This window comes from Cryptomeria japonica, chromosome 8 (assembly GCF_030272615.1).
Source record: "Cryptomeria japonica chromosome 8, Sugi_1.0, whole genome shotgun sequence".
Taxonomy (NCBI): domain Eukaryota; kingdom Viridiplantae; phylum Streptophyta; class Pinopsida; order Cupressales; family Cupressaceae; genus Cryptomeria; species Cryptomeria japonica.
In genome coordinates, this window is record NC_081412.1 from 407556092 (window position 1) to 407581869 (window position 25778).

General features: G+C 36.4%; 1 protein-coding gene across 1 annotated transcript; it reads left to right on the forward strand.

The window, feature by feature from the left end:
• Positions 1-5791: 5791 nt before the first annotated feature.
• Positions 5792-9404, forward strand: LOC131028587 (reticulon-like protein B12). The gene is made up of 5 exons (XM_057958901.2): positions 5792-6335; positions 6619-6799; positions 8333-8474; positions 8568-8637; positions 8929-9404. The coding sequence occupies exons 1-5, from the start codon at positions 6239-6241 to the stop codon at positions 9111-9113; spliced, it is 675 nt and encodes a 224-aa protein (XP_057814884.1). The 5' UTR covers positions 5792-6238; the 3' UTR covers positions 9114-9404.
• The last annotated feature ends 16374 nt before the right edge of the window (positions 9405-25778 follow it).

Below are 25778 nucleotides of genomic sequence, written 5' to 3' on the forward strand. Positions count from 1 at the left end.
ACTTTTTCATTTTATGCTTCATCCTCGTTGTCCCGCATGATTTTATCCATGTCCTTATGTGTTTCATGGGGTGGCGGGGGGAAATGAATTCCCTGAGCCTCTTTTGCCCTGCGTTTCCTATCTCCTATTCACATTCAGACAGCGGGGTAGCAGGGAAGACCCTCTTCCTCCTTCTGCCAATCTGTGAGTTTTCTCGTTGGCCTAAGACGGTGTAGGGTGAATTAATATAGACTTCCTTTTTTGAAAATTTTATTAACTTTGCAATTCCTCCTTTTATGGGCCCCACAATACTCTTTGTGTTTCATACTTCGCTTCATGAGGGCATGATTTTATTTTTACTACAATTACAAGGCAAACTTGAATTTACAATTTACTCTTTTCTCTACCACACAACCTTGACATGTTTACATTTTTCACCATTGAATTTTACTTCACATATCTTGCTAAATATAGTCAAACTGCAATTATTTTAACCCCCATTGGTTTTATTTTAAAGAATGTGATCTCCATGTGTTTGCCCCTCACACATATCTAAATCATTATAAAAATAATTCAAGATATAAGTGATGCTTGTAAATGCTTTGAAACACTGATTGCATGCACTCTGAATGCGGGAAATTGAGCGGGTGTTCATTAAATTTTACGTTTTGCAACACTGAGTTTTGGCCAAAACCACATGATTAGCTTCAAGAACCAACCTTAAAACTGACCAAATCACATCTTTAGGCCCTGTAAGCTGGCACACCTAAAGAATGTTATACAACGAATCTAGAATGCCAAACCATAACTCATGACGATACTCGGGGCAAAATATTCTAAGTGCCTGAAGTTGATTACTCCGTCTTTTCTAAAAATGCACTTTTCAAACCACACTAAAACCCATTCAAATTGAATTGGAAAAATATCAACCTCAATTTCAGAACCCACCACTTGGCAAAATGATACATCTGGATACCATGAGCATGTACACAAAAGGGTTCAACTTAATTCCATAACGTGTAAAATATTAATGCCCAAACTTGCCTTCTCTAGAAATTTTGGAAATGTTGACTTTGAAACCTTGAATAAGTGCATTTAGAATTCGGCCTTGAAAAAATATAAGACGGGGTGTTGGGAGGCTATAAATTTGGAAAGTTGCAAATAATCATATAGAGAATCACTGGGGACCTTCACCTTTGTATGCAGGTCAATAGGTTGCAAAATAAAAAATCAAATGTCAAGCTACTTTTGTAGATTTTACACTGTCCGATTTACAAATTTGAACAATTTGCAAATGGATTCAAGCTAGGAAACTTATCAAATGGGTTCATGGGGCTCTGTCAACTAGCATGGGGCTTCATAAAGATGTAGATAATCACTGAAAAAATATCAGTTGGGCATGATAAATTCAACTAGTACAAAAATGCAACATCTCAAAAATAGCCTACTCAAAAAAGTTCAACAATTGCAATCAGCAAACCTACTTCTAGAACTCCAAACAAAGGCATCAAAACTAATCATGGGAGGCTACAAACTAACATATCCCATCTCTGATAAGAGGTTAACACTTCCCCAAACTGGATTTTCGTGACAATCACTGGGTGTCAAAATATTGACCTTCAAAATGAGCTACTTGGGTTGATTCTGCAAGGGTGATCTTGAGTGTCACAGGCAAAATTTTCAACTTGGGCCCTCAAAATTGAACCCTAATACTTCATTTTTTGAGGCTTAGAAATTAACAAGAGACAATGAGTTACGTTGTCAAGATATTGTTGACACACATGGTATATGATAATGTTGTATAGGAGGGTAATATTGTTGGAATTTATACCTCATTGAGAGATGGATGGAACAATGGATAATTTCAAAAGTTTCAAAACAATTTGTACTAAGGGGCTCCAAAAATCTATAATTCAAAACTTCTAACATTGTTGAAAATGAAGGAAATCACATGGTTTGAATGAATATGAGATAGTGGCAAATGAACCTACAAACCCTTATATATATGTTACAAGTTGTCTTATTGCACTTTTTGAAAAATTTCAAACTTAATCGACTTTTCACATGGTTTGTGAACTTTGCAACAACTTAAACTTAGAAAAATTTGAATCCGCTTTCACTATCTCCATCAACATTTTTGAAATTTTGAGAAGTTCACAAACTTCTAGACTGACCAAAACAAAGAACTTTGACACTTATAAACATAACTTGTGGGTGTTTCACAAAGTCCACAAACTTAAGAAATTTGTGAAGACAAAAGAAAGATGCTCCATGTGAAAAAAAAAGGTTCACGAACTCACAAAATTTAAGACAAAAAGAATCTATTGTAATTTCACAAGGTTGGCAAACTCCCAAACTTTATGACAACTAGAACCCATTGTATTTTTGCAAGGTTTTTGTATTAAATAACTTTATGGCAAAGTTTAGGAAAACTTTAAAATATTGAGACTAAAAGAGGGGTAAAAATTTATTAGAACCAAGAAAGAGATACAAAGCAAAATGGTCCAAGCACCCAACAAAGATAAAATTACACTACTCTATCAATATCCACTAAATGGTCTAGTCAATGAGACATATCCGGAGACAATTGCCCCTTATCCGCTATATTCCAGCCCCGCCCATGATCAAAAGCCCATTTGGCTAAACAATTAGCAACTCCATTCCATTCCCTAGGAACAAAACGTAGCAGATTCCAAGGAATTGCACAACCAAAGAATTTGCCTAATCACCACAACCAATTTCCAGCTAACCTTGTCTAACCAATGCGCATTCAACAAAGTCGCCACCACCTGAGAATCATATTCACAGATAATCTATTTCCAGCCAAGGGCACAACTATGCTCCACCGCATACAAGATGGCAAGAGCCTCCATTGAATTATTGGTATGGAAACCCCTATAAATTGAGAAGATAAACTAGACATCACCAAAAATATCACGACCGACTCCACCAATACCAACATGGCTAGGATTCCCCTAAGAAGAGCCATTAGTATTAAGTTTCAAAACTCCCTGAGGAGGAGAGGACCAGCGCCCCTCCCTGTTAATCTTCCGCAAAGGGTGACAAAATTTATTTCTCATTATCTCCCAAGCATGTTGTCCCCCAGGAGGAGGAGTACCTCCCTGAAGAGGAAAATTAAACTAATTACATATATCAACATCCCCAGGATCCACATCCCCATCAAAAACACACTTTGCCATAACAATCTCCCAGATAGAATGAATAATTCGCCACCACAAATGTTGAATAACCATCCTAGCATCACGAAAAAATATAATTATTCCTTTCTAGCCAAATATGCCAAATAATGAAAGAGGGTCCAATAGACCAAGCAACTTGGAGAAAAGAGGTTTTAACAAGAGGGTTACCCCAACGAGCCTAGAAATCAACTAAAGAGAAAACATGCTAGCAGGCTTGGTTCCAAAGTTCCCACCAGAAATGCCAAATTTCCCAAGCAAAAGAGCATTGAAAGAAGAGGTGAGAAACACATTCCTCACTACTACCACAAAGAGCACACATAGAGTGACCTTGGAAACCCCGTTTGCACAAATTATCCCAAGTCAAACAACGATTTACAAAAATGGGAAAAAATTCAAAAATATTGCATTTGTAGGACTTATTTTCCATTAAGAATCCCAACTAACTAGTTTTTACAAGATATCATGGTAACCAATTTTTTTTAGAAGACTAGGAAAATTTTGGGGCTAGCAGTATTTAAGTACAATGATGGAGTTCCTACACTAAAATCTACTATGATGTCTATTTGTTTTTTAATTGCTATCATGTGTAACTTGCTTATTCTTTCAAGTTTTTATTAATTAATCGTTAAATAGACGTCAATAACTATTTTGGTGCTGGAGGAATAAACATATGCAAAGTGAAGTGAAAAGGTAGGAGTTAAAATAAGAAAAGAAGTAGTCATTTTGGCATTGAGCACAATGGTGTATAAGGTAGTAAAAAGGGTGGTAGTGAAACATAAAAAAAGGTACTTATGTGGAAAGGGGGTTTAACGTGCCATAGGGTGCAAGTTTAAAGAAAAATTCTATGATATAAGCATTTTTCATGTCTATACAATTTCTATCCAATGCCAACATATTGAATCATAGATATAATTTTCTTTTATGCTTGACAACATACAACTAAATGAAGTAGATGTAATTGTCAACACATGTAATATATGGGTGAGAATCTAATGGTTATGCACTGTAACTTCTCACCTCTCAAGCTCTTAAACGATAAGTTGAATTTCTATAAAAATCTCAACTTGTCTTTGTGTGTGAATTAAGAGCTTAAAACTACTATTTGGAGATTTGGGCATTAATGATGCAACACATGAGCTACTTCTTTACTATTTTGTCCAATAACACTCCAAAATAGCTAGATCAAAACATGTGCATCAAGGCATGCATTGTCAATTATCTTATGTGTCACCATATGATTGGTTGTTTCTTTGATGTGACTTGTGAATAAATATATTTTTGCTCCTTTTTTAGATACAAACATAATGATTACTAGTGCTTAACTTTATAGATAATAAATATAAGTTTAAAAAAACCACTATTACATGTTACCATAAAAACTATTTAGTACACTCATCTACTAAATGCTCTCCCACATATTTTGAAAATAGTGATATCAGAAAATAAAGGTACTCAAAAAAACATACAACAAACATATAAACATTTAGAACATATTTTTTGGGATTGTTTTAGAGCTAGAAGGAAATGGAATTTCATATCTAATCACTTTCTAGCTATTTTCTATCATGCTTTGAGATGGAAGGAAGCCACTCTTAGTATTGGTCTTCATAAGAATGTGATTGCAGGCTCTATGAGAATGCATTTTATTGGCCATTCTAATGTTTTACTGGGAAATCATGTTCCAACTCATTTTCTTATGTTCACACTAAGGATTGATCAAAGAAATGGTGGTAGATATAAAAGACAATTAGATGAGATCAAATATCAATTTCTGCAGCTTCATGAAGAAGAGTTTAAATGTGCCAGACAGCTACATAAGCTCCTCGAGTTTAAAGTTTGATGTATTTCCATAAAGATTCAAACTTATTTCTGTGAGTATCTTCCTGAATGTACATATCCATCAATTATTGTGATTTCATATGTTTTTGTTGTTTGTACATATTCAATAATCATCATTTTTACCATATATAGTGAGCTGATTAGATCAGTTGGGTGACATTTCCTTGTTGCCATGTAATGTATGAACTATTTATGAACCGGTGGTTCCAACTGTTATCTTTGGTTTGACATTATACTCTTACTTCTTTTCTGTACAATCATTCCTTGGACTGCTATATTACATGTAATCTTTTACTTTGTTTTGAGGTTACTTTGCTCTGACATATACCTATTTCCTTTTAACAAATGGTCAATTTGAATAGAAGAAAAGATTTTGTAATGAAGCTGCAGTAGTACTGGACCTTATTGGTCAGAGTAAAAGGCTGAAAGCCTTCATAAACATCACCCATATATGACATAACTAGCTTTACAAATGATTAAGTATGATAAAAACCCACTCATCTCATAACTTTATAGATTGGTTTAGTATCCTTCCTTGGAGCTTTGTCAGATATACCACTTGGGTCTCTTGCTTTCCAAGAAATTTGTCCTCCTTACAACAAATTACACAGACTTGTGTCAATGTAACTGTCTCAGAGATTCCCTCAATGCTTTTCTTTCCCTTTCCGACTTGTTCTATTCATAGAGCCTTGTTGGAGATGCAAAAAAAACCATTCTTCATTCTTGCCCACCAAGTCTTAAAAAGACGTTTTATCTGGGCCACCCACATCATGAAAACCCATCAGATCAGAACAGCACCAACCTTGCTTTCATCTTTCCAAATTCAATATCATTATTCCCCCGTCCTTTATTTTCCGTTTTATGGAAGTCAGAATTTCAAGCAATATTAAAAAAATTGAGAAAGAAACGGAAAGCAAAGTAAAACAAACCGAAAGCCTTACTGTTGAAAAGGATAAAAATCACAATGTTCAAAGTCAGGCAGTTGCAGTTTTGAATCGATCTACGAGCATAAAATTGGTTTTTCATTCAAGAATAGAACATAATATATACGTAGATCTCCATCCCAAGTTACCCACTTGATCGCAATTCATCGATCCGTAAGGGAGATTCATCCTGTGTTCCATTTCAGTCGCATACAGAACTGGGGGAATAATCTGATCAGATTCTGAGAAACTTGGTGATAGATTCAAGTTTCAAAGTATATTTTTGAAAGTACTTTAATGGCTGAGAAATCTGCCAATTCCTGGGCTTCTGATAGGGATTTTGCTCGGCTCTTCAACAGACCAAGTATTCATGATGTTCTGGGTGGAGGAATAGGTGACATTTTGTGTTTGAAACACTTGGATGAAAATCCTATCTTGATTTTTTATATGTGTTTTAGATCACACTTGTTAATTTATTGATCATTAGGATTGTATATATGTTGATTTTACTAAATTAGATGATCCGATGAGATGATGAATGTATATTAGAGTACTGGTCAAGCTACCAGATATATGCAAACTCAAATTCTTGTACTGATTGAAATAACAGAGCTATCCCTGAAAACTGTATTAGTAATTTGGCTTTAATGGTTTTATGTACTGTTTTGTTTGAATAGTGGCGGATGTGCTGTTATGGAGGCGAAGGAATGTATCCATAGGTATCCTTGTGGGCGCAGCAGCAGCCTGGATATTGTTTGAGCAATCAGGATATACTTTCTTGTCACTCGCAGCCAACGTGCTTTTTCTTTTGGTGACAGTCCTATTTGTTTGGGCAACAGCGGCAGCTCTCATAGGCAGGTGAAAATTTATACCAAAATACTCGTACTCTGCTGATTTTCTGCCATTAATCTGAGGAAATGAGGTTTTATTTAAGAATATCATATGATATGATGAAGATTTTTCAGTTTTAAGAACAATTTTAAGATCGTAGTTTTTTAGGTTTATGGAATTGGGAAAAGATATCTTTATAAAAAGAGATTTCTTTTATAAAAGAAATGAGTAAAAATCCAGGAAGTAAACATATTTATCTGCAATGGATTGTTTCATTTATATAATGGCATGAACTTAAATCTGATTGAAGAGCTGTGATGACCAAATAAGTCTTATTTACATGTGCAAGAAGGATGTAGTGGAAGAATGGAAAAGTAAAAAGTATTTGTAATCCTACCTCTGGTCTAGCTCACTGTTGCCCATCTGTATCTCATGTATGGATAATCAATTTCCTTCTCTTAGATATCAAAGGTTGAGGATATCTATTTTGCAAGAAATTGTTTGGTATTGGAACAGAGCTTATCTATGATGACAGGGGATGACAGGAATTCTTATAGTACTCTATTCTTACCTGTGTTTCATGGCATTTTTTTAATAGTTCAAAGTTAACTGGACTATTCAAATCTTCTTGACCTTGTTGACTTATGGATTGTCTAGTGTAGCATCCCATGTTTTTCTTTCTTAATTTCTCTTCCCTGTCCAAACCAATCAAAGCTTAACATAAAAAATGAAGTCCCTGAAAGATAATATCTCTTTCCTCCCCATTATTATATATTTCTTGAGAATAATTTTGAACTGATCAACTATCTTTGAATTATTATTTTTTAATAGAATATTTTATATTATTCATGAATTCATTTTGTTGTCTGTTATTGGAGCATAAATTTATGTCGATATCTTTTTGGTTTAGCCAAAAAACGGAGAGACATCTATTCCACCAAAGTAAAAAACAAAAGGATATCTATTCCACCAAAGTCATTCACACGAACTCATCTTCATCCCTTATGTCATACCTTCAGGAATTTGAATCTTGATATATGACAAAATTATTAAACATATTATCACTCTCACAAATTGTACTAAACAAATTGAACTACACCCTTTTGATGAACAATTAATTATTCAATATAATTTTTGCTTGAATCTCCTTTTCTTCCTTAACGACTTGCCAAAGGTTTTCTATCTCTGTTTATTAAATTCCAAAGGCTCGGACAAAAAAGGAAGCTTTGTGTTAAGATCAGAACTAAATAAACTGCGGCCATATCCTCAATTAAAGTTCATCATAATTTGTGATGAGAAAAGCTTTATCAATCAGGTCCGGCTGCTCTCTCAATGACTGGCCAGCACAAGGAAACATCCTGAACTGTTTTTTAGACAGGCCACCTTTTTTAAACTTCCAAAATATTCGAATTGTCTGTAGCCTCTGTGTTTTTAATTCACAAACTTTTGAAGTAACTGATTTCTTTTGAAACTTCTCTGATTGTGGAATTTGGTGCTATTTTGAGTAGTCAAAACATATATGTAATTCCCCGATTAACTGACTCATGTTGGATTGTACAGGCCGCCGCCTCCTTTGCCTGAATTAGAATTATCAGAAGAATTGGTGAACGAAACAGCCAGTTCAATACGTGAACAGGTCAACTTTTTATTCAGAGTTGCAAATGATATTGCTCTTGGGAAAGATCCCAAACTCTTCTTCAAGGTCAATATAAACGAAAACTTCCTGTGTTTATGCATTTCTCTTCTCTTCCTTGCAAATAAAATTGTTTTAATGATTCCTTTGTATCTGTCTCAGGTGGCTGCTTGCTTGTGGCTTATCTCAACCATTGGTGGTTGGTTTGATTTCCTTACACTTGGCTATATAAGTAAGTTCCAGATTCTATCATTGAATTTATTTGAACTAGCATATCCATATTTCTTATCCACTTATTTTTTGAACTAGCATATCTATATTTTCGATTTCTAACATATCACTTACAGACATAATTAGATATTTGAAAGATTTAGAAAAAAAAAAAAAATTATTTTTTTATAAAATCTAGATTGTTTTGATGTGGGGCTGACTATTTATGCCAGACCCATTTTCTGTAACCAATTCTGCTACCATACTCTGTATGTGTTATTACAACTAAGCTAATGGATGCTTGCTATTACAGGTCTTGTTACATTCCTCACAGTTCCTGCCTTATATGAGAAGTACGAAGACCATGTGGAAAGATATGCGAACATTGCGTTGAAGCAACTGACAAAGCTTTACTTGAGAATCAACGGACAAGTTTCATATATCATCAGCAGGATACCTAAGAAATACAAATACTTCAAAGGAAGGAAGATACTGTAGATGATTAGTTTGTTTGCATTGAATGAAGAACCTGTAATGCTTCCCCTGTTCATCAGGGGAGTGAAGGTGGTTTGCCCAGGAGGGTAAAGTTGAGACATTTGTTGTTGTTTTTTATGTCAATGAGGAATCCAAGGCAATTTTTCAGATTCCTGCCTTCCTGTTTGGTCTTCCTTGTTGGACCCCAACATTATTTTGGACCTCCTTTTTATAACGTTTGAGTGGGTTATTGCAAATTTTGATGAAAACAGCTTTGAATTCATTTTTTTTTATTTACTGATTTATTGGGATTCATATATGTATTCAAAAAACTGGTTTTTTTTTTAAGTAATTGTCTAGTTTTGTTGATTCACATTCAATGAGATCATCAGAAAGAGAAGAACAAGTTTCTATGACATAAATAACTATACTTGAATTATATCTGTGGAATCTTAAACATTGAATGTGAATTGCATGAAAAATTGTGAATGTGATATATTTGATAAGCGAAAATTAGGAAGAGCTTTCTGTGATGGACACGAGATCACAAGGTTCGGTCTCCCTGCCCATATAAGATGTATGTTTTCAATTGACTGGCCTTAAGAAATTTTTTAAAAAGTTACTGCAACTAGCCTTATAATTTGTGAAAAATTTACTGCAACTGGTATTGCGTTCTGTTATCGGTTTGTGAAGAGCTTTGTATGCCCACATCATGGTTTGGCACATGGAAGGAATAGTCTATTATACTTTTTAGCCATGGTGGGCAGAATCCACCTGTCATTGCTCACCTCTGACGTAAAAGGCAGAGCAATGATTAAAAAAATCAAATAATCTCTCTTTTGGTTAGGTGGCAGTGTTTGCTCATCTACAGAGACCAGGGACATCGATAGTGGGAAAAGTATAAATGCCATGTGACTCAAAGTACGAAATGGCTCTTAGCCAGGACAGACTGATCTTATTTTTATTTGTTATTTATTTTGTAGAATGATGTTATTTTTAATAAAGCAACATATATTTTATTAAAACAATGATGAAAAATAAGGAATAAGAGTACAATTTGGCAAACTTAAATGAAAGGGGAGTATATTAAGCAAGAGAATAACAAATTATATCTTTTTGTCTTTTTTAATGATAATTATTTTTATTCAATTAAAAAAAACAGAAGTAAAGTAAATGAAATAAGTAATTTTGAGTGTATAGTATGATAGAGGTCAATTCAATGTTGTTCAACATTATACATTTCTTAAAAGAAATGAATCAAATATATGTAATCCTTTTAAGTCATGGTGGCCTCCAAGAATTATAAAAGTCTCTAATATACATAGGACTTGACCTTGATCTATGTAGTAAGGAGAGCATCTAAAACCAAATAATTCTCAATTTTATTTTTTTGGTCGGTAATATAGATTTTTTGTATTAATATATGAAAATATAAGATTACAATACAAAAGGGGCTTATCTTAAGCCCAGAGTATTACATGCATATTTTAAAGAGATCTGCCTACCCCTATACATTACAAAGATACTGCAAAAAGGGATTGTATCTTAAACCCCTAAAAGGGCAAGGGTCGCAAAAAACCATGGCTCACCATCCTTAACTACTAGATTGTCCTGCTAAAAAAGTATATTCATATATGCATTTAACAATTCACACCATGAAGGACTGGAAGCTGCATCTGAGACCGAGCTAGAAACACAAAAACTTGCAGGCAAAATCTCTCCTATTCAAGCTGGAGGAGAAAAAACCTTACACGCTCAAACTTCAAACCTGAGTTGGTCATTGTCTCGCACTTCGTCATTTCCTCAGAATTAAACTCAAAAACCATGGCCTCCACCTCTCCTACGCATGCTTATATGTTCTGATAGCTTCCATTAACGAATTCCACTCTATCCTGATATGACTTAGATAGAGTATTTGGTTTACCATATTCGGCCATCAAACAAAAGGAACAAACCCCAACTCTTCCACAACGATTTGACTCTCAAAGCACTCGCCAAAATCAAACCCATGTCCCAAGTGCGCCCATTCAAGAACGGAATCCATTCCAGATATTAGCTCTTGCTCAAAAAGAGAGTTCATGACCCAGCGAATATCCTCCTTGACAATCCCTAATTCCAGGCCTTGGGCCAAAATCATAGCAGCTATATCCACATTGCATTTCCACCGATGAGTAGCTTGCTGGAAGAAAAATCCCAGCATCCCCTGCACCTCATTTATCACCTCCTCTGATGGGCATTTGAGCAGTAGTTTGAGTCTTCGATTTTCCACTGGCCCATATAGCGCTTTATGTTGCTTCTTCGTTTGGAAGGCGAACGTGGCCTCCATCCTCTCGCCAAACATCACCTGCACATTAAAAAAAAACACAAGACAACTAACAGGAGAACGATGAAATGCATCAAGTTTGGCTTCTTTAAAAAGAAAGCCAATTCGTGCGAGTAATCAATCACATTACTATCACGGCCCTTGACAATTAATACTTGACGTTGTGAATATCACGTCATCACCTGCTCACATATATGGAAACATTATAACCGAGAGCTTGTTGTAAGGAACCACATGTTACGGTTCACATCATTGTCGCCATTGCCATCATTCACGCACACCAAAACAAAAAAGCCAAGGAGTAACACTCTTAAACTACCAATCATTACAAAGCAAGGATTAATGAGCATCAAATTTGTGATTCACACAAATCACATATGTACTCAGGAAACAGATATTATCATATGTTGTTTGTAAGCACAAGATGACACTGTCTTATCAACATTTAGATTTCGAATTATAGCCAATTTTATTCTAAATCCAACTTGTCGTCAAAATCTTCAAAAAAAGTATCCTCAATCTGATTAAAGGACAGTGCCCATTTAGACAATTTGTCTGCTTTTGTATTACCTTCCCGTCTGATGTGGCTAACCATGACTTCTTCAAAGTGATTCAAATCCTCTAAAATTAGTGAGATAAAATTTTGCAAGTGTCATGCTTTAATTTGACCATTTTTTATGGCCTAGATTATGATCAATGAGTCCCCTTCCAGATGTAGTTTTTTAATCCCCATATTCCGAGCACATCGAGTTGCCATCCAAGCTACATAAGCTTCTGCCTCATTGTTGGTGCCCTGTTTAATACGTTGAGCTCCCAATTTTATAATGTTGCCATTGTGATCTCAAAAAACTACTCCCACCCCTGACAGACCCCCTCCATGTTGAGCTTCCCCATCAAAATTGGCTTTGATCCACTCCTTCTGAGGTGGAATCCATTATGTGGGTGAGTTACATTTCTTACTCGTCAGCCTAGGAGGCCAAGCCCCATGTCTTATTTTGACATTAGGCCATGCTTTTTGTATTTTTATATCCTCTATGGTAAATGGGTTTTTTCATAGAATCCATCTAGGAAGCTGCAGCCCCTAGAGTTTCCTCAACTACCTGATCAAGCCTACTACACAACCTCCTAACATCCTCAGCTTTGTCTTGGAAGATCCTATGATTTCTTTCCTTCCAGATTTCCCATATCACAAGTGATGGGCATATGTTCCATATGCTTGAGAAAATTGATTTCTTGTTTTGTCTTGGCCAACTATCAAACACATCTTTGAGCAAATTTGGCAATGGGCTTTGCCACTGCAATTTGCCTTCCACCATATACCAGTATTTATGTGCTATCTTGCATTGTAACAGAAGGTGGTCAAGATCCTCTTCATCTTCCCCACACATTAAGCACTTGGTCGGTCCTGCCAAACCAAGCCTTTTCCTCCTCTCACCTGTAAGAATTCTCCCTTTTAGAGCCAGCCATGCAAACGCCCCTGCTTTGGGTAAACAATGCTTATGCCAAATTAAATCATTAGCTGTTATGTTGTCCCCCACCATGCCTTCCAGAAGCCTATAGCCTAATTTAACCGAGTAGTTCCCATCTTTAGAACCACACCAAATTACTATGTCCTAACCTTTTGTGAGGTAAATCTTTCTCTAATCCAATACTTGATTTAACAGTACTTGTTGTTGATCTGATAGACCTATGTCTGAGAGGTCTTTCCAGCACCAAACATCTCCCAGGTGACTTTGTTTGGTCACCAAATAATCATTGTCCTTGTCACCCCAGATCTTGCATAGATGTGATTTTGTTTCGGAAAAATCGGTCATGTGTTTTATAACTGGGTACGCCGCCCAAGAGTCATCCCAAAATTTAGCTGACTTTCTGTTGCCAATATGCCATGAAAGATGTTTTGTAATAACTTTCCTGCTGCTCACTATGAAGTTCCAAATTGCAGATCCCCTAGGGGGGTTTTTGATTGTGAATATTCTATGATTCTCCATTGAGTCTAGATATTTGGCCCTCATAACCTTAACCCATAATTGATTTGGGTTAGCATAAATGCTCCAAGAGAGTTGATTTCCCAGACCCTCATTCATGATTTGCCAATTCCTAAGCCCAGCACCACCCTTCACTTTCGAACTGCAAACTTTTTCCCAAGCCAACAGAGGGATTTTATCTTGTTCATTAGCTCCATTCCAGAAGAATTTTCTCATTTTCTGTTTGATCACATTGATGATTTTATTGGGAATTTTTAGACATGTCGTTGAGAATATGGGAATGGTAGAGACAACTATTTTCAACATGAAAATTATGCCTGCCAAAGTCAACCATTTACTATTCCATCTCTCCAATCTATTGAAGCAGCTTTCTACCAATTTTTTCTAAATTGTTGACTTATTGGTGCCTCCAAATAAGAGAACACCTAAAAATTTACTTGGCAAAGTTCCCAGCTTCATGCCAAGTATGTTGTTGACTTCCCTCTATTTAAGAGGTGGAGTATTCAAGAAAAAAATCTCAGATTTGAGCCAGTTCACTTTTTGACCTGACACTTGTTCATATTTATCTATCACATGTTTTACTACTCGAGCTTCCCTTGCCGAGGCCTCTCCAACCAAAAAAGTATCATTAGTGAATTGCAGATGAGTCAGAGGATCCACCCCTGCAGCAATCCTTATACCCTTCCACCGGCCAGCTCTACAATCTTTCAAGATCATACGCCTCAACACCTCTGCCATAATAATGAAAAGAAAAGGAGACAGTGGGTCCCCCTATCTTAAACCCTTGTTAGAAGAGAAGAAACCCTGAGGGCTCCCATTGATAAGAACCGAGAACTAAGGGGATTTAATACAACTTTCTATCCAGGCTATCCAAACCGGGTCAAAGCCAAATTTTGCTAGGACTTTTAAGAGGAAATCTCTATTAACCTCATCATAGGCTTTCCTTATATCCACATTTATCATCATATTCTCCTTCTTAGATAAACGGATGGAGTGAATTACCTCATCTGCCAAAATAATACCTTCACATATCGATCTTCCAGGGGAAAAACCACTCCATTCCGAGGAGATAACCTCTTCCAGAAAACATTTTAGCGTGTTTGCTATCACTTTAGAGATCACTTTATAGATCATGTTGCACAAAGAGATGGGCCTGAAATCGTAGAAAGTAGATATGTTTTCCTTTTTTGGAATCAATGCTATGAATGTATTGTTAAAATCCTTAAGGATGAAACCACCTGTTCTAGACTCCTCTACCACTTCCCATAGGTCATTTGCCAGAATTTCCCAAAAAAGATGAAAGAAAAGAGCTGGGAACCCATCCGGCTCTAGGGCTTTGTCTGCTCCCATGTCAAAAACTGCAGCCTTTACTTCCTCCATTGACACAGCCCTAAGTAACATTTTGTTATGTTGTTCCTTCACGCAGGTGGGTAAGATGTCCATGATACAATGCAGATCCTGGTCTGCCATTACCTCTCCGTTGAAAGCACTCAAGAAGAAGTTCACTGCCTCTCTGTTAATGGAATCTTAGTCTGTTAGTAGCTCCCCCGCCATATTGTGTATTGAGAAGATTTTGTTATAATTTCTCCTTACCTTTGTAGAGTTGTGAAAAAATTTGGTATTCCTGTCACCCTCCTTCAGCCATGTTTCACGAGATTTCTGTCTCCAAAAGGTTTCTTCTCTTGCTAAGACTTTAGAGTACACCTTATTAAGTTATTTCTCTTTCAAGAAGGACGATTCATCCATGCCTTGTAGAATAATTTATTCGTGTAGATTTTTTAACTCTTCCTCTAAACTCAATTTCTCATTGAAAATCTTTCTGAAAAACTCTTTATTCTACTTTTTGAGTTGTTCTTTTATAAATTGAAGTTTTTTGAAGAACATAAAAGCTTTATTATCGGGACTTTCGGGGGGTTGTTTCCACCATGTCTCCTCCAATGATCTTAAATTGTTATCCCTTAGCCACATTGCTTCAAATTTGAAGGGACATCTATCAAGGGCTCTTTCATCCTGAATTCAGATGCCAATGGGGTAATGATCTGATCCCGTGAATGGTAACACATCAACACTACACATCCACGGATGAGAAGACCAGTCACCAACTACAAAAAATCTATGAAGTCTTTCTACAATGTTCAAGAAACCACTTCTTTTGTTTGTCCACGTGAATTCCCCAGTTTTGAAAGGGATTTCTATTAATCCCAACTCTGTGATGAAAGAGCTAAAATATATGTTACTCTGCCTCATCCAACCATTGCCACCCATTTTGTCAGATGGTCTAATCAAGGCATTGAAGTCTCCACCTATAAGGAAAGGTGTTTCAATGTCCTATTTAAGGCATTCTAAGATATCATTCCACAACTATTTTTTTAAAGAGGGGCTATTTGGGCCGTAGACATTGATTAAAAACAATTGCAGCTGAAGTTGCTTCGAGTAAATTTGCACCCATTGTCACTAGTGTCTTGGGTTCATACTGTTGACTTCCACTAGATACTCATTCCATAAAATGGCTAAACCACCCAAGGCTCCTTGAGCTTCAACTAAGACACGTCTCCATTTTTTGAATCTACTATAAAAGGTTTCAAAATCTTCAGACTTAATTTTGGTTTCCTGTAAGCAAACGAGATCCGGGCGAAACTGATCAAGACATCTCTTAATTAGTCCAACCTTGTCAGGGGCATTGCAGCCCCTGGCATTCCACGAAAGGAACCTCATTGCTTCCGAGAAGAGACCATGTCCCTTCCCGATCTAAGTCTAAGTTTGCTTTGGCCAGCAGCATTACCTGCAATCTCCAATCTAACTCTGTTGGATTTGGGTCCTATTTTCTTACCTTTGCCTATCTTTACTTTAGCATTTTGAGCCAAAGTCATTTCCAGAGTTCTCCTATCTGAAACCCCTCCTATAGCAAGAAGCCCTATGCCATCCTCTCCCTCCAGATTATCAGATAGATCTCCCTCAGAGTCTAACAAAACCAGGTCACCTCCACTATCTTTCACCCCTTCAAAGGATGCATCTAGGTTTAGGATAGATTTGGATGTCCTTAAAGACCATTTCCTCCACTATCTGATCAACTATTAGAGGTGTAGAAGAAAGCCTTTCATCTTGTAAGTGTGTCCGTTCTTGAGGCACCTCATTATGTTCTTTAGGCATATCCTCCATTTGAGTCTCTAGGACTATTGTCTCTTCCATATCTACTATGGTAACAACTTGATAATCTTGTGGGAACACATTGCCTTCCTCTTTAGGATGGCCAACATTTTGCTTATGATTCTTTGATGGGGTTATATCCGGAGCACTTAAACCAGTAGCAGGGACCTAGTTGTTCCCCACTGCACCCTTCACCTTACTCTGCATTTGAGGATCACTACCTTGGTTTTGGATCGCCAATGAAACTGATCCGACTGTGTTTGTTAGGGTTTCTAGGTGCTATGTAGATGACTCAGATGCAAATAGATCATCAATCAACCCTTTTCTAGAACAGAGAGAGACTATTGTGTTCATATCAGAACCATAACTCTTCCTAGATTGTTGCAGTACATCCCAATTGATGTTCCCAATCCTTGGATTCTGAAAGCTTGATTGTATCCTCCACCAATCCATCATGAACTTTAGACTTTCCTTTGTCTCCGATTTTGCAATCCCCTTTAGCATGAGCAAAGGAATTGCAGTCTAAGCATGATGCCATGCTTTCTTCAAGGACAACCTTTTGCGCCAAGTTCCCCAAACCAGAATTGATTTCTATTGTGTTTGGTCAGTGATGCACCGGATCCCAATCAATGCATATCTGCGAGACCATACTGAAATCTGTAGGGTCTATAAATTCCTCAACTTTTTTTGAAAAAACCTAGGTTTTCCCTTATTTTCCTTAGGGTTTATGTGTTCCTGTATTCATGAGGCAACCCTGGAAATTTAATCCATAAAGGCACCCTATTGATGGTTTCACAACACTTGTTGTTGATCCGATAGACCTATGTCTGAGAGGTCTTTCCAGCACCAAACTTCTCCCATGTGACTTTGTTTGGTCACCAAATAATCAATGACCTTGTCACCCCAGATCCTGCATAGATGTGATTTCGTTTCAAAAAAATCGGCCATGTGTTTTATAACTAGGTACGCCGCCTAAGAGTCATCCCAAAATTTAGCTGACTTTCCGTTACCAATATGTCATGAAAGATGTTATGTAAGAACTTTCCTGCTGCTCACTATGAAGTTCCAAATTGCAGATCCCCTAGGGGGGTTTTGATTGTGAATATTCTGTGATTCTCCATTGAGTCCAGATATTTGGCCCCCATAACCTTAACCCATAATTGATTTGGGTTAGCATAAATGCTCCAAGAGAGTTTATCTCCCAGAGCCTCATTTGTGATTTGCCAATTTCTAAGCCCAGCACCACCCTTCACTTTCGAACTACAAACTTTTTCCCAAGCCAACAAAGCGATTTTATCTTGGTCATTAGCTCCATTCCAGAAGAATTTTCTCATTTTCTGTTTGATCACATTGATGATTTTATTGGGAATTATTAGACATGTCATTGAGAATATGGGAATGGTAGAGACAACTATTTTCAACATGAAAATTATGCCTGCCAAAGTTAGCCATTTACTCTTTCGTCCCTCCAATCTGTTGAAGTAGCTTTCTACCAAATTTTTCTAAATTGTTGACTTATTGGTGCCTCCAAATAAGAGAACACCTAAAAATTTACTTGGTAAAGTTCCCAGCTTCATGCCAAGTATGTTGTTGACTTCCCTCTGTTTAAGAGGTGGAGTATTCAAGAAAAAAATCTCAGATTTGAACCAATTCACTTTTTGACTTGACACTTGTTCATATTTATCTATCACATGTTTTACTACTCAAGCTTCCCTTGCCGAGGCCTCTCCAACTAGAAAAGTATCATCAGCGAATTGCAGATGAGTTAGAGGATCCACCCCTGTAGCAATCCTTATACCCTTCCACTGGCCATCTCTACAATCTTTTGAGATCATACGCCTCAGCACCTCTGCCATAATAATGAAAAGAAAAGGAGACAGTGGGTCCCCCTGTCTTAAACCCTTGTTAGAAGAGAAGAAACCCTGAGGGCTCCCATTAATAAGAACTGAGAACTGAGGGGATTTAACACAACTTTCTATCCAGGCTATCCAAACTAGGTCAAAGCCAAATTTTGCTAGGACTTTTAAGAGGAAATCTCTATTAACCTCATCATAGGATTTCCTTACATCCACTTTTATCATCATATTCTCCTTCTTAGATAAATGAATGGAGTGAATTGCCTCATGTGCCAAAATAATACCTTCACATATCGATCTTCCGAGGGCAAAACCACTTTGTTCCAGGGAGATAACCTCTTCCAGAATACATTTTAGCTTGTTTGCTATCACTTTAGAGATCACTTTATAGATCATGTTGCACAAAGAGATGGGCCTAAAATCATAGAAAGTAGATATGTTTTCCTTTTTTGGAATCAATGCTATGAATGTATTGTTAAAATCCTTAAGGATGAAACCACCTGTTCTAGACTCCTCCACCACTTCCCATAGGTCATTTGCCAGAATTTCCCAAAAATGTTGAAAGAAAAGAGTTGGGAACCCATCCGACTCTGGGGCTTTACTTGCTCCCATGTCAAAAACTGTAGCCTTTACTTCCTACATTGACACAGCCCTGAGTAACATTTTTCTATGTTGTTCCTTCACAGAAGGGGGTAAGACGTTCATGATACAATGCAGATCCTGGTCTGCCATTACCTCTCCGTTGAAAGCACTCAAGAAGAAGTTCACTGCCTCTCTGTTAATGGAATCTTAGTCTGTTAGTAGCTCCCCCGCCATATTGTGTATTGAGAAGATTTTGTTATAATTTCTCCTTACCTTTGTAGAGTTGTGAAAAAATTTGGCATTCCTGTCACCCTCCTTCAGCCATGTTTCACGAGATTTCTGTCTCCAAAAGGTTTCTTCTCTTGCTAAGACTTTAGAGTACACCTTATTAAGTTATTTCTCTTTCAAGAAGGACGATTCATCCATGCCTTGTAGACTAATTTATTCGTGTAGATTTTTTAACTCTTCCTCTAAACTCAATTTCTCATTGAAAATCTTTTTGAAAAACTCTTTATTCTACTTTTTGAGTTGTTCTTTTATAAATTGAAGTTTTTTGAAGAACATAAAAGCTTTATTATCAGGACTTTCGGGGGGTTGTTTCCACCATGTCTCCTCCAATGATCTTAAATTGTTATCCCTTAGCCACATTGCTTCAAATTTGAAGGGGCATCTATCAAGGGCTCTTTCATCCTGAATTCAGACGCCAATGGGGTAATGATTTGATCCCGTGAATGGTAACACATCAGCACTACACGTCCACGGATGAGAAGACCAGTCACCAGCTACAAAAAATCTGTGAAGTTTTTCTGCGATGTTCAAGAAGCTACTTCTTTTGTTTGTCCACGTGAATTCCCCAGTTTTGAAAGGGATTTCTATTAATCCCGACTCTGTGATGAAAGAGCTAAAATATATGTTACTCTACCTCATCCAACCATTGTCACCCATTTTGTCAGATGGTCTAATCAAGGCATTGAAGTCTCCATGTATAAGGAAAGGCATTTCAAGTCCTGTTTAAGGCATTTTGAGATATCATTCCACAACTATTTTTTTTAAAGAGGGGCTATTTGGGCTGTAGACATTGATTAAAAACAATTGCAGCTGAAGTTGCTTCGAGTAAATTTGCACCCATTGCCACCAGCGTCCCTGGTTCATACTATTGACTTCCACTAGATACTCATTCCATAAAATGGCTAAACCACCTGAGGCTCCTTGAGCTTCAACTAAGACACATCTCCATTTTTTGAATCTACTATAAAAGGTTTCAAAATCTTCAGACTTAATTTTGGTTTCTTGTAAGCAAATGAGATCCGGGCGAAACTGATCAATGCATCTCTTAATCAGTCTAACCTTGTCAGAGGCATTGCAGCCCCTAACATTCCACGAAAGGAACCTCATTGCTTCCGAGAAGAGACCACGTCCCTTCCCAATCTAAGTCTGAGTTTGCTTTGGCCAGCAGCATTACCTGCAATCTCCAATCTAACTCTATTGGATTTATGTCCTCTTTTCTTTCCTTTGCCTATCTTTACTTTAGCATTTTGAGCCAAAGTCATTTCCAAAGTTCTCCTATCTGAAACCCTTCCTATATCAAGAATCCCTATGTCATCCTCTCCCTCCAGATTATCAAATAGATCTCCCTCGGAGTCTGACGAAACTAGGTCACCTCCACTATCTTTCACCCCTTCAAAGGATGCATCTAGGTTTTAGATGGGATAGATTTGGATGTCCTTAAAGACCATTTCCTCCACTATCTGATCAACTATTAGAGGTGTAGAAGAAAGCCTTTCATCTTGTAAGTGTGTCCGTTCTTGAGGCACCTCATTATGTTCTTTAGGCATATCCTCCATCTGAGTCTCTAGGACTATTGTCTCTTCCATATCTACTATGGTAACAACTTGATAATCTTGTGGGAACACATTTCCTTCCTCTTTAGGGTGGCCAACATTTTGCTTATGATTCTCTGATGGGGTTATATTCAAAGCACTTAAACCAATAGCAGGGACCCAGTTGTTCCCCACTGCACCCTTCACCTTACTCTGCATTTGAGGATCACTACCTTGGTTTTGTATCGCCAATGAAACTGATCCGATTATGTTTGTTAGGGTTTCTAGGTGCTATGTAGATGACTCGAATGCAAATAGATCATCAATCGGCCCTTTTCTAGAATAGAGAGACTATTGTATTCAGATCAGACCCATAACTCTTCCTAGATTGTTGCAGTACATCCCAATCCAAGGTTTCCCATTGATGTTCCCAATCCTTGAATTCTGAAAGCCTGATTATATCCTCCGCCAATCCATCATGAACTTTAGACTTTCCTTTGTCTCTGATTTTGCAATCCCATTTAGCATGAGCAAAGGAATTGCAGTCTAAGAATGATGCAATCCTTTCTTCAAGGACCACCTTCTGCGCCCAGATCCCTGAACCAGATTTGATTTCTATTGTGTCTGGTAATTGATGCATCAAATCCCAATCAATGCATATCCGCGAGACCATACTAAAATTCGTAGGGTCTATAAATTCCTCAGCTTTTCTGAAAAAACCTAGGTTTTCCCCTATTTTTCTTAGGGTTTCTGTGTTCTTGTATTCATGAGGCAACCCTGGAAATTTAATCCACAATGGCACCCTATTGATGGTTTTTGCATTTGGGTTGAAATTTGGCTTCCATTTGATAATGTTAAAGCCTTTTCCATCCATAAAGAAAGGTCCATTGTCAAGAATCCAATCCCTATCCATACTAGACGGGCATATAACCAAGAAAAAGCCATTTTCTATTGTTTTCAGTTCTACACCCTCCCCCCAAATAGAGTCACACCATGCCCTGATTTTTTACAAAGATGTCCACGATCCCCCCCATTTCAGGAAGAGAGCGTGTTCATTAAGAAAGCTGATGTTTTCACCCCATTCAACATTTGATATTTCAATGTTCAAGACTCTATTATAGGTTGAGTTTGGGAATACCTCTAAAGCTTTCGCAGCTTCCCTCGAAGGCTTCGACTTCCAAAATTTCTCCTGCACCGTCTTGAAATCCACCTTCTGTCGGTTGCTCAGAGCCTCATACCCTCTGAAATTGGTGTTGTTCCTAAACCTGTCATTTCGTTTATATCCTCCCACTGTCATCCTCCTTTGTTGCGTAGTCTTCGGACCCTTCCATGGCCAAGACTAGTCTTTGAACACTGAGCGGGTATCTCTGAAGTGGCCACGATATCCATTTTTGTTCCTAGGCCATTTTCCATTGAGCCCTCCACTGTATTTGAAACCCTCATGGCATCTGAAGCCCTGCCAAGGTCTAACCGCCATCTCTATTTTTTTAACAGAATTGCCTACCCTCTCTCTATCCCATAATTGAACTATAAATAATTCTCAATTTTGTTACATCAAAAAAATTAGCTTATAAAATGTACCTAAGAAATACAATGATCACATTGTATGTGAAGTGGGTGTGAATGAAGTTTGGATATTGTCAAGAGGACCCTCAAACTATAGTGTAATTAGAGCTTATGTGTAACTCGGAGGTTGGATGATCACAACCTCAAATTAAAGATATGTATTATAATAGCACACTAAAACTTTAATGACAGAGGTTCACGAGGTTCTAACTATTTGGACCTAAGGTAGGCTTTATACATCTCAAGCCTAACCATTTATTCAAGTCAATGCCTACAAGGTTTAACAAAGCAAATGTTTTGAAATACTAGATGAGTGCAAGACAATTATGAGCTAAGAAGTGACAATATGAAAAATAAATTTATTTGGAGAATTGTAAAAAAACAAAATAGATAGATAACTTTTTATTTGGCTCAAATATAAGATTGAAATTTAGTTTAAAAATTTGTCTATAAAAAATAGATATTCATTTCACAAGAAACAAATATCCATTTTATCAAGAAATGGATATTCATTTGTTGCATATAGAAGGGACTTTAACATAGTCATCTTGTTCACCCTCTTGATCAATGAATATTTTAAAAGAAGAGATTTGGAAATTAAGAAATGAACTTAACAAGTGAATTGAAAAAGAAAAATAATAATCCAAATAAATTAGAAATATGTGAAAAATAATTAAATCAAAAGTTTAACAAAATTGTGTTGGGTCTAAAATAGGTCTCTATAATCTGGTGATTTTTAATAGTAAAAAAGGTATAAAACCATTCTAGATCTAACACAATTAAAGAAGAACAGTTCATAAAAGTGATTAATGGTTATAAGTTAGAATTATTTGTAATATAATTTTCACTAGGTGGTAATTGAGAACCATGAAAACTATAACATTAATGGTAAGAAAAGATTATAAGAAATGGTTATGTAATAATATTAAACTATCTAAATTATATGAAATACACATCATTTATAATATAAATGAAACACCAAAAAAAATAAAAATGGCTTCATCAAATTATCAATATATTAATCTCTCTTGAATCATCATTTTTTTGAGAGATGGTTGTAAGTTTAAAATGAAGAGAAGATCTAACTAGACTAATATAAGTGATTTCAAATATTTGTAAATCTCATTAGTACTTCTCTTATTTTTGAAATTTTTAAGATCTTTATATTGATTTGTCTTTATGTAAGCTCGTCTAACCTTAATTCTCGTCTTCTTAAGGTAGATATATTTGTAAAAGCAAAGTGAATAGCATGTTCTTTTGTTCTTTTTAAATAAAAAGGGGGATCCAATATACATGGATTTAGCTAAATCCTAAAGTAAATAATTACATCGAAGGCATCTCTTTATTTGAGATGGACAACCTAATATCTAAAATCAACAGTTCACATTTTCTTAAGGACATGCAATACAATTGAAATGTTTGCAAATGTCAATTTTTTTCATTAATTTTTTATTTTATTTAGCTCAGTTTTTTCACCATTTTTTTTTGCTTGCATTTTCTTTCACATTTTTTCTCTGCCTCTTCTTACGATTATCAAAGCCTCTTTCACACATATGGAGGCCTCTTTCTATGGTTTGACAAATTATTAAATAGAAAGAATAAGGCACAAGTGATTATAAGATCCAAAGTTCACCTATCACCTGTAAAATACATCCAAATCTTTTGCAACATCTTAAATGGACAATCCATAGAGTTCCTTGAATTAATAACTACGACCAAATGTACATCCAATGTACTAGATAAACAAATTTATTATTTAGAAGATTATAAAAATCTCACCAATTCAAAATCAAACATATTCATGTTTATATGGGCTTTTAAGTTTAAAGTGTATGGGAAGAATTCACATTTCAAAATATTATGGTTTTCTATGCATAAACATTAGGATATATCTTATTTTTCAAATTATATGTTTAGAAATAAATTATATACGAAAATTTTGATAATTTGGTTAAATCATTTTTATATGTTATTTTTTAAATATTATTATAATTTATAATTAATTACAAATTAAATTATATTTGATATAATTATATTTATTTTTTATCTAATATGTCATTTAATAGAAATTATATCATTATTATATATTATTATATATTGTGTTATATCAAGCTTTAGCGGTTGTGATTCAGGTTTGGGGAGATCCTATTTCTTTGTCTAAGCTTCATTATAAAATTCATGCACATTGGTATGGTACTTTATTCTTTCGTGTTCTTTATGCATGCTCGTTTATTGTTGTGTTTGATTCAACATCTGCTAGGGATAAGGCTCTATGCACTCCATTTTTTTGGCTTGGAAAAAACTTGATTTTTGTGGAAAGTTGGAAACCCTTTCTGGCAGTGTCTAGGGTTGGTCCAAAACAAGTCCCAATGTGGTTTAAACTTCCACTTTTACCATCTGAATTTATTGAATTTGACATATTAACAAAATTTGGGGATTCGTTGGGTAAATTCTTGATGTCTTGTTCATTGTTTGAGGATGGGGCACTGGTTGTTAAAATTTGTGTTTTAACTTGTCCTAAAACTCCTCCTCCAAAGTTTTGCAATATTAGGTCTCCCTTTGGTTTATGGCAGAAAAATTTTGTTAAGGATTCTGGGGTTTTTGGTTGCTCTGTTGTAGTTATGGATTCTCCAATGTTTTTTCACATGAAATCCATCCGTTTTGGCTCGAGGGAATCTGAATCTCCGTTTGTTGAGAATGTGGAAGCTCATACCTGGAAAAAAATACAATTGTCTGGTCCTGCTATCAATCCTCCTTCCCTTGTGAACAAACCCTTCTCTCCTATGGTTTCTGTAGTGGCTCTCAATAATTTTGGTCCTCCTCTGAGGATTGAACGGTCAGATGTTCTTCCTCTGAAAAAACCTAATGTCTTTATAAATACGGGATTATCTTCTAAGCCCGTGGTTGATCTAGGCATCTCTGAGCCTGTGGTTGACTTGGGCAATATAGTAGGGGTTGAATCACGTATCCCTGGTGTCCTTCATAAAGATATAGGTGTTGATACTACCTCAGTTGTGGGCACTTTATTAGATCATGCATCACAAGTACCTGAGGGTTTGTTAGAAAATGTTAATTTTGTAGACATTGTTCCAGATGATCTTCTCATTGCTCAGGTTTAGGAGTTAGTTAATACTAATAAGGCTCTTCTGGACTCTCCTTTAGCTAACAAGGTACTCTCTTTGATTTCGGTTGATTTAGGCATTTTGGAGAATGACTTGGCTGCTTTTCCTACCAATAATCCTTTTGAGCTCCTTGATAGGGATAAGGCATTGGTGGCTTTAGGACTTGTGTCACCACTAGCTCCTGTGGTCTCAGATAAGGAGGAGAGTGGGGTAGATAAGGCCATCGTGGCAGTTTCTCCAGGGCTTCCTTTGGTACAAACTCCTCTTCTCCCTTCTTCGCCCTTATCT

Excerpts from the sequence above, each read along its gene's own strand:
- LOC131028587 (XM_057958901.2), top strand. The coding sequence starts at position 6,239 with ATGGCTGAGAAATCTGCCAATTCCTGGGCTTCTGATAGGGATTTTGCT. Across the intron at positions 8,475-8,567 it reads ATCCCAAACTCTTCTTCAAG|GTGGCTGCTTGCTTGTGGCT; the intron begins GTCAATATAAAC and ends TATCTGTCTCAG. Across the intron at positions 8,638-8,928 it reads CCTTACACTTGGCTATATAA|GTCTTGTTACATTCCTCACA; the intron begins GTAAGTTCCAGA and ends TTGCTATTACAG.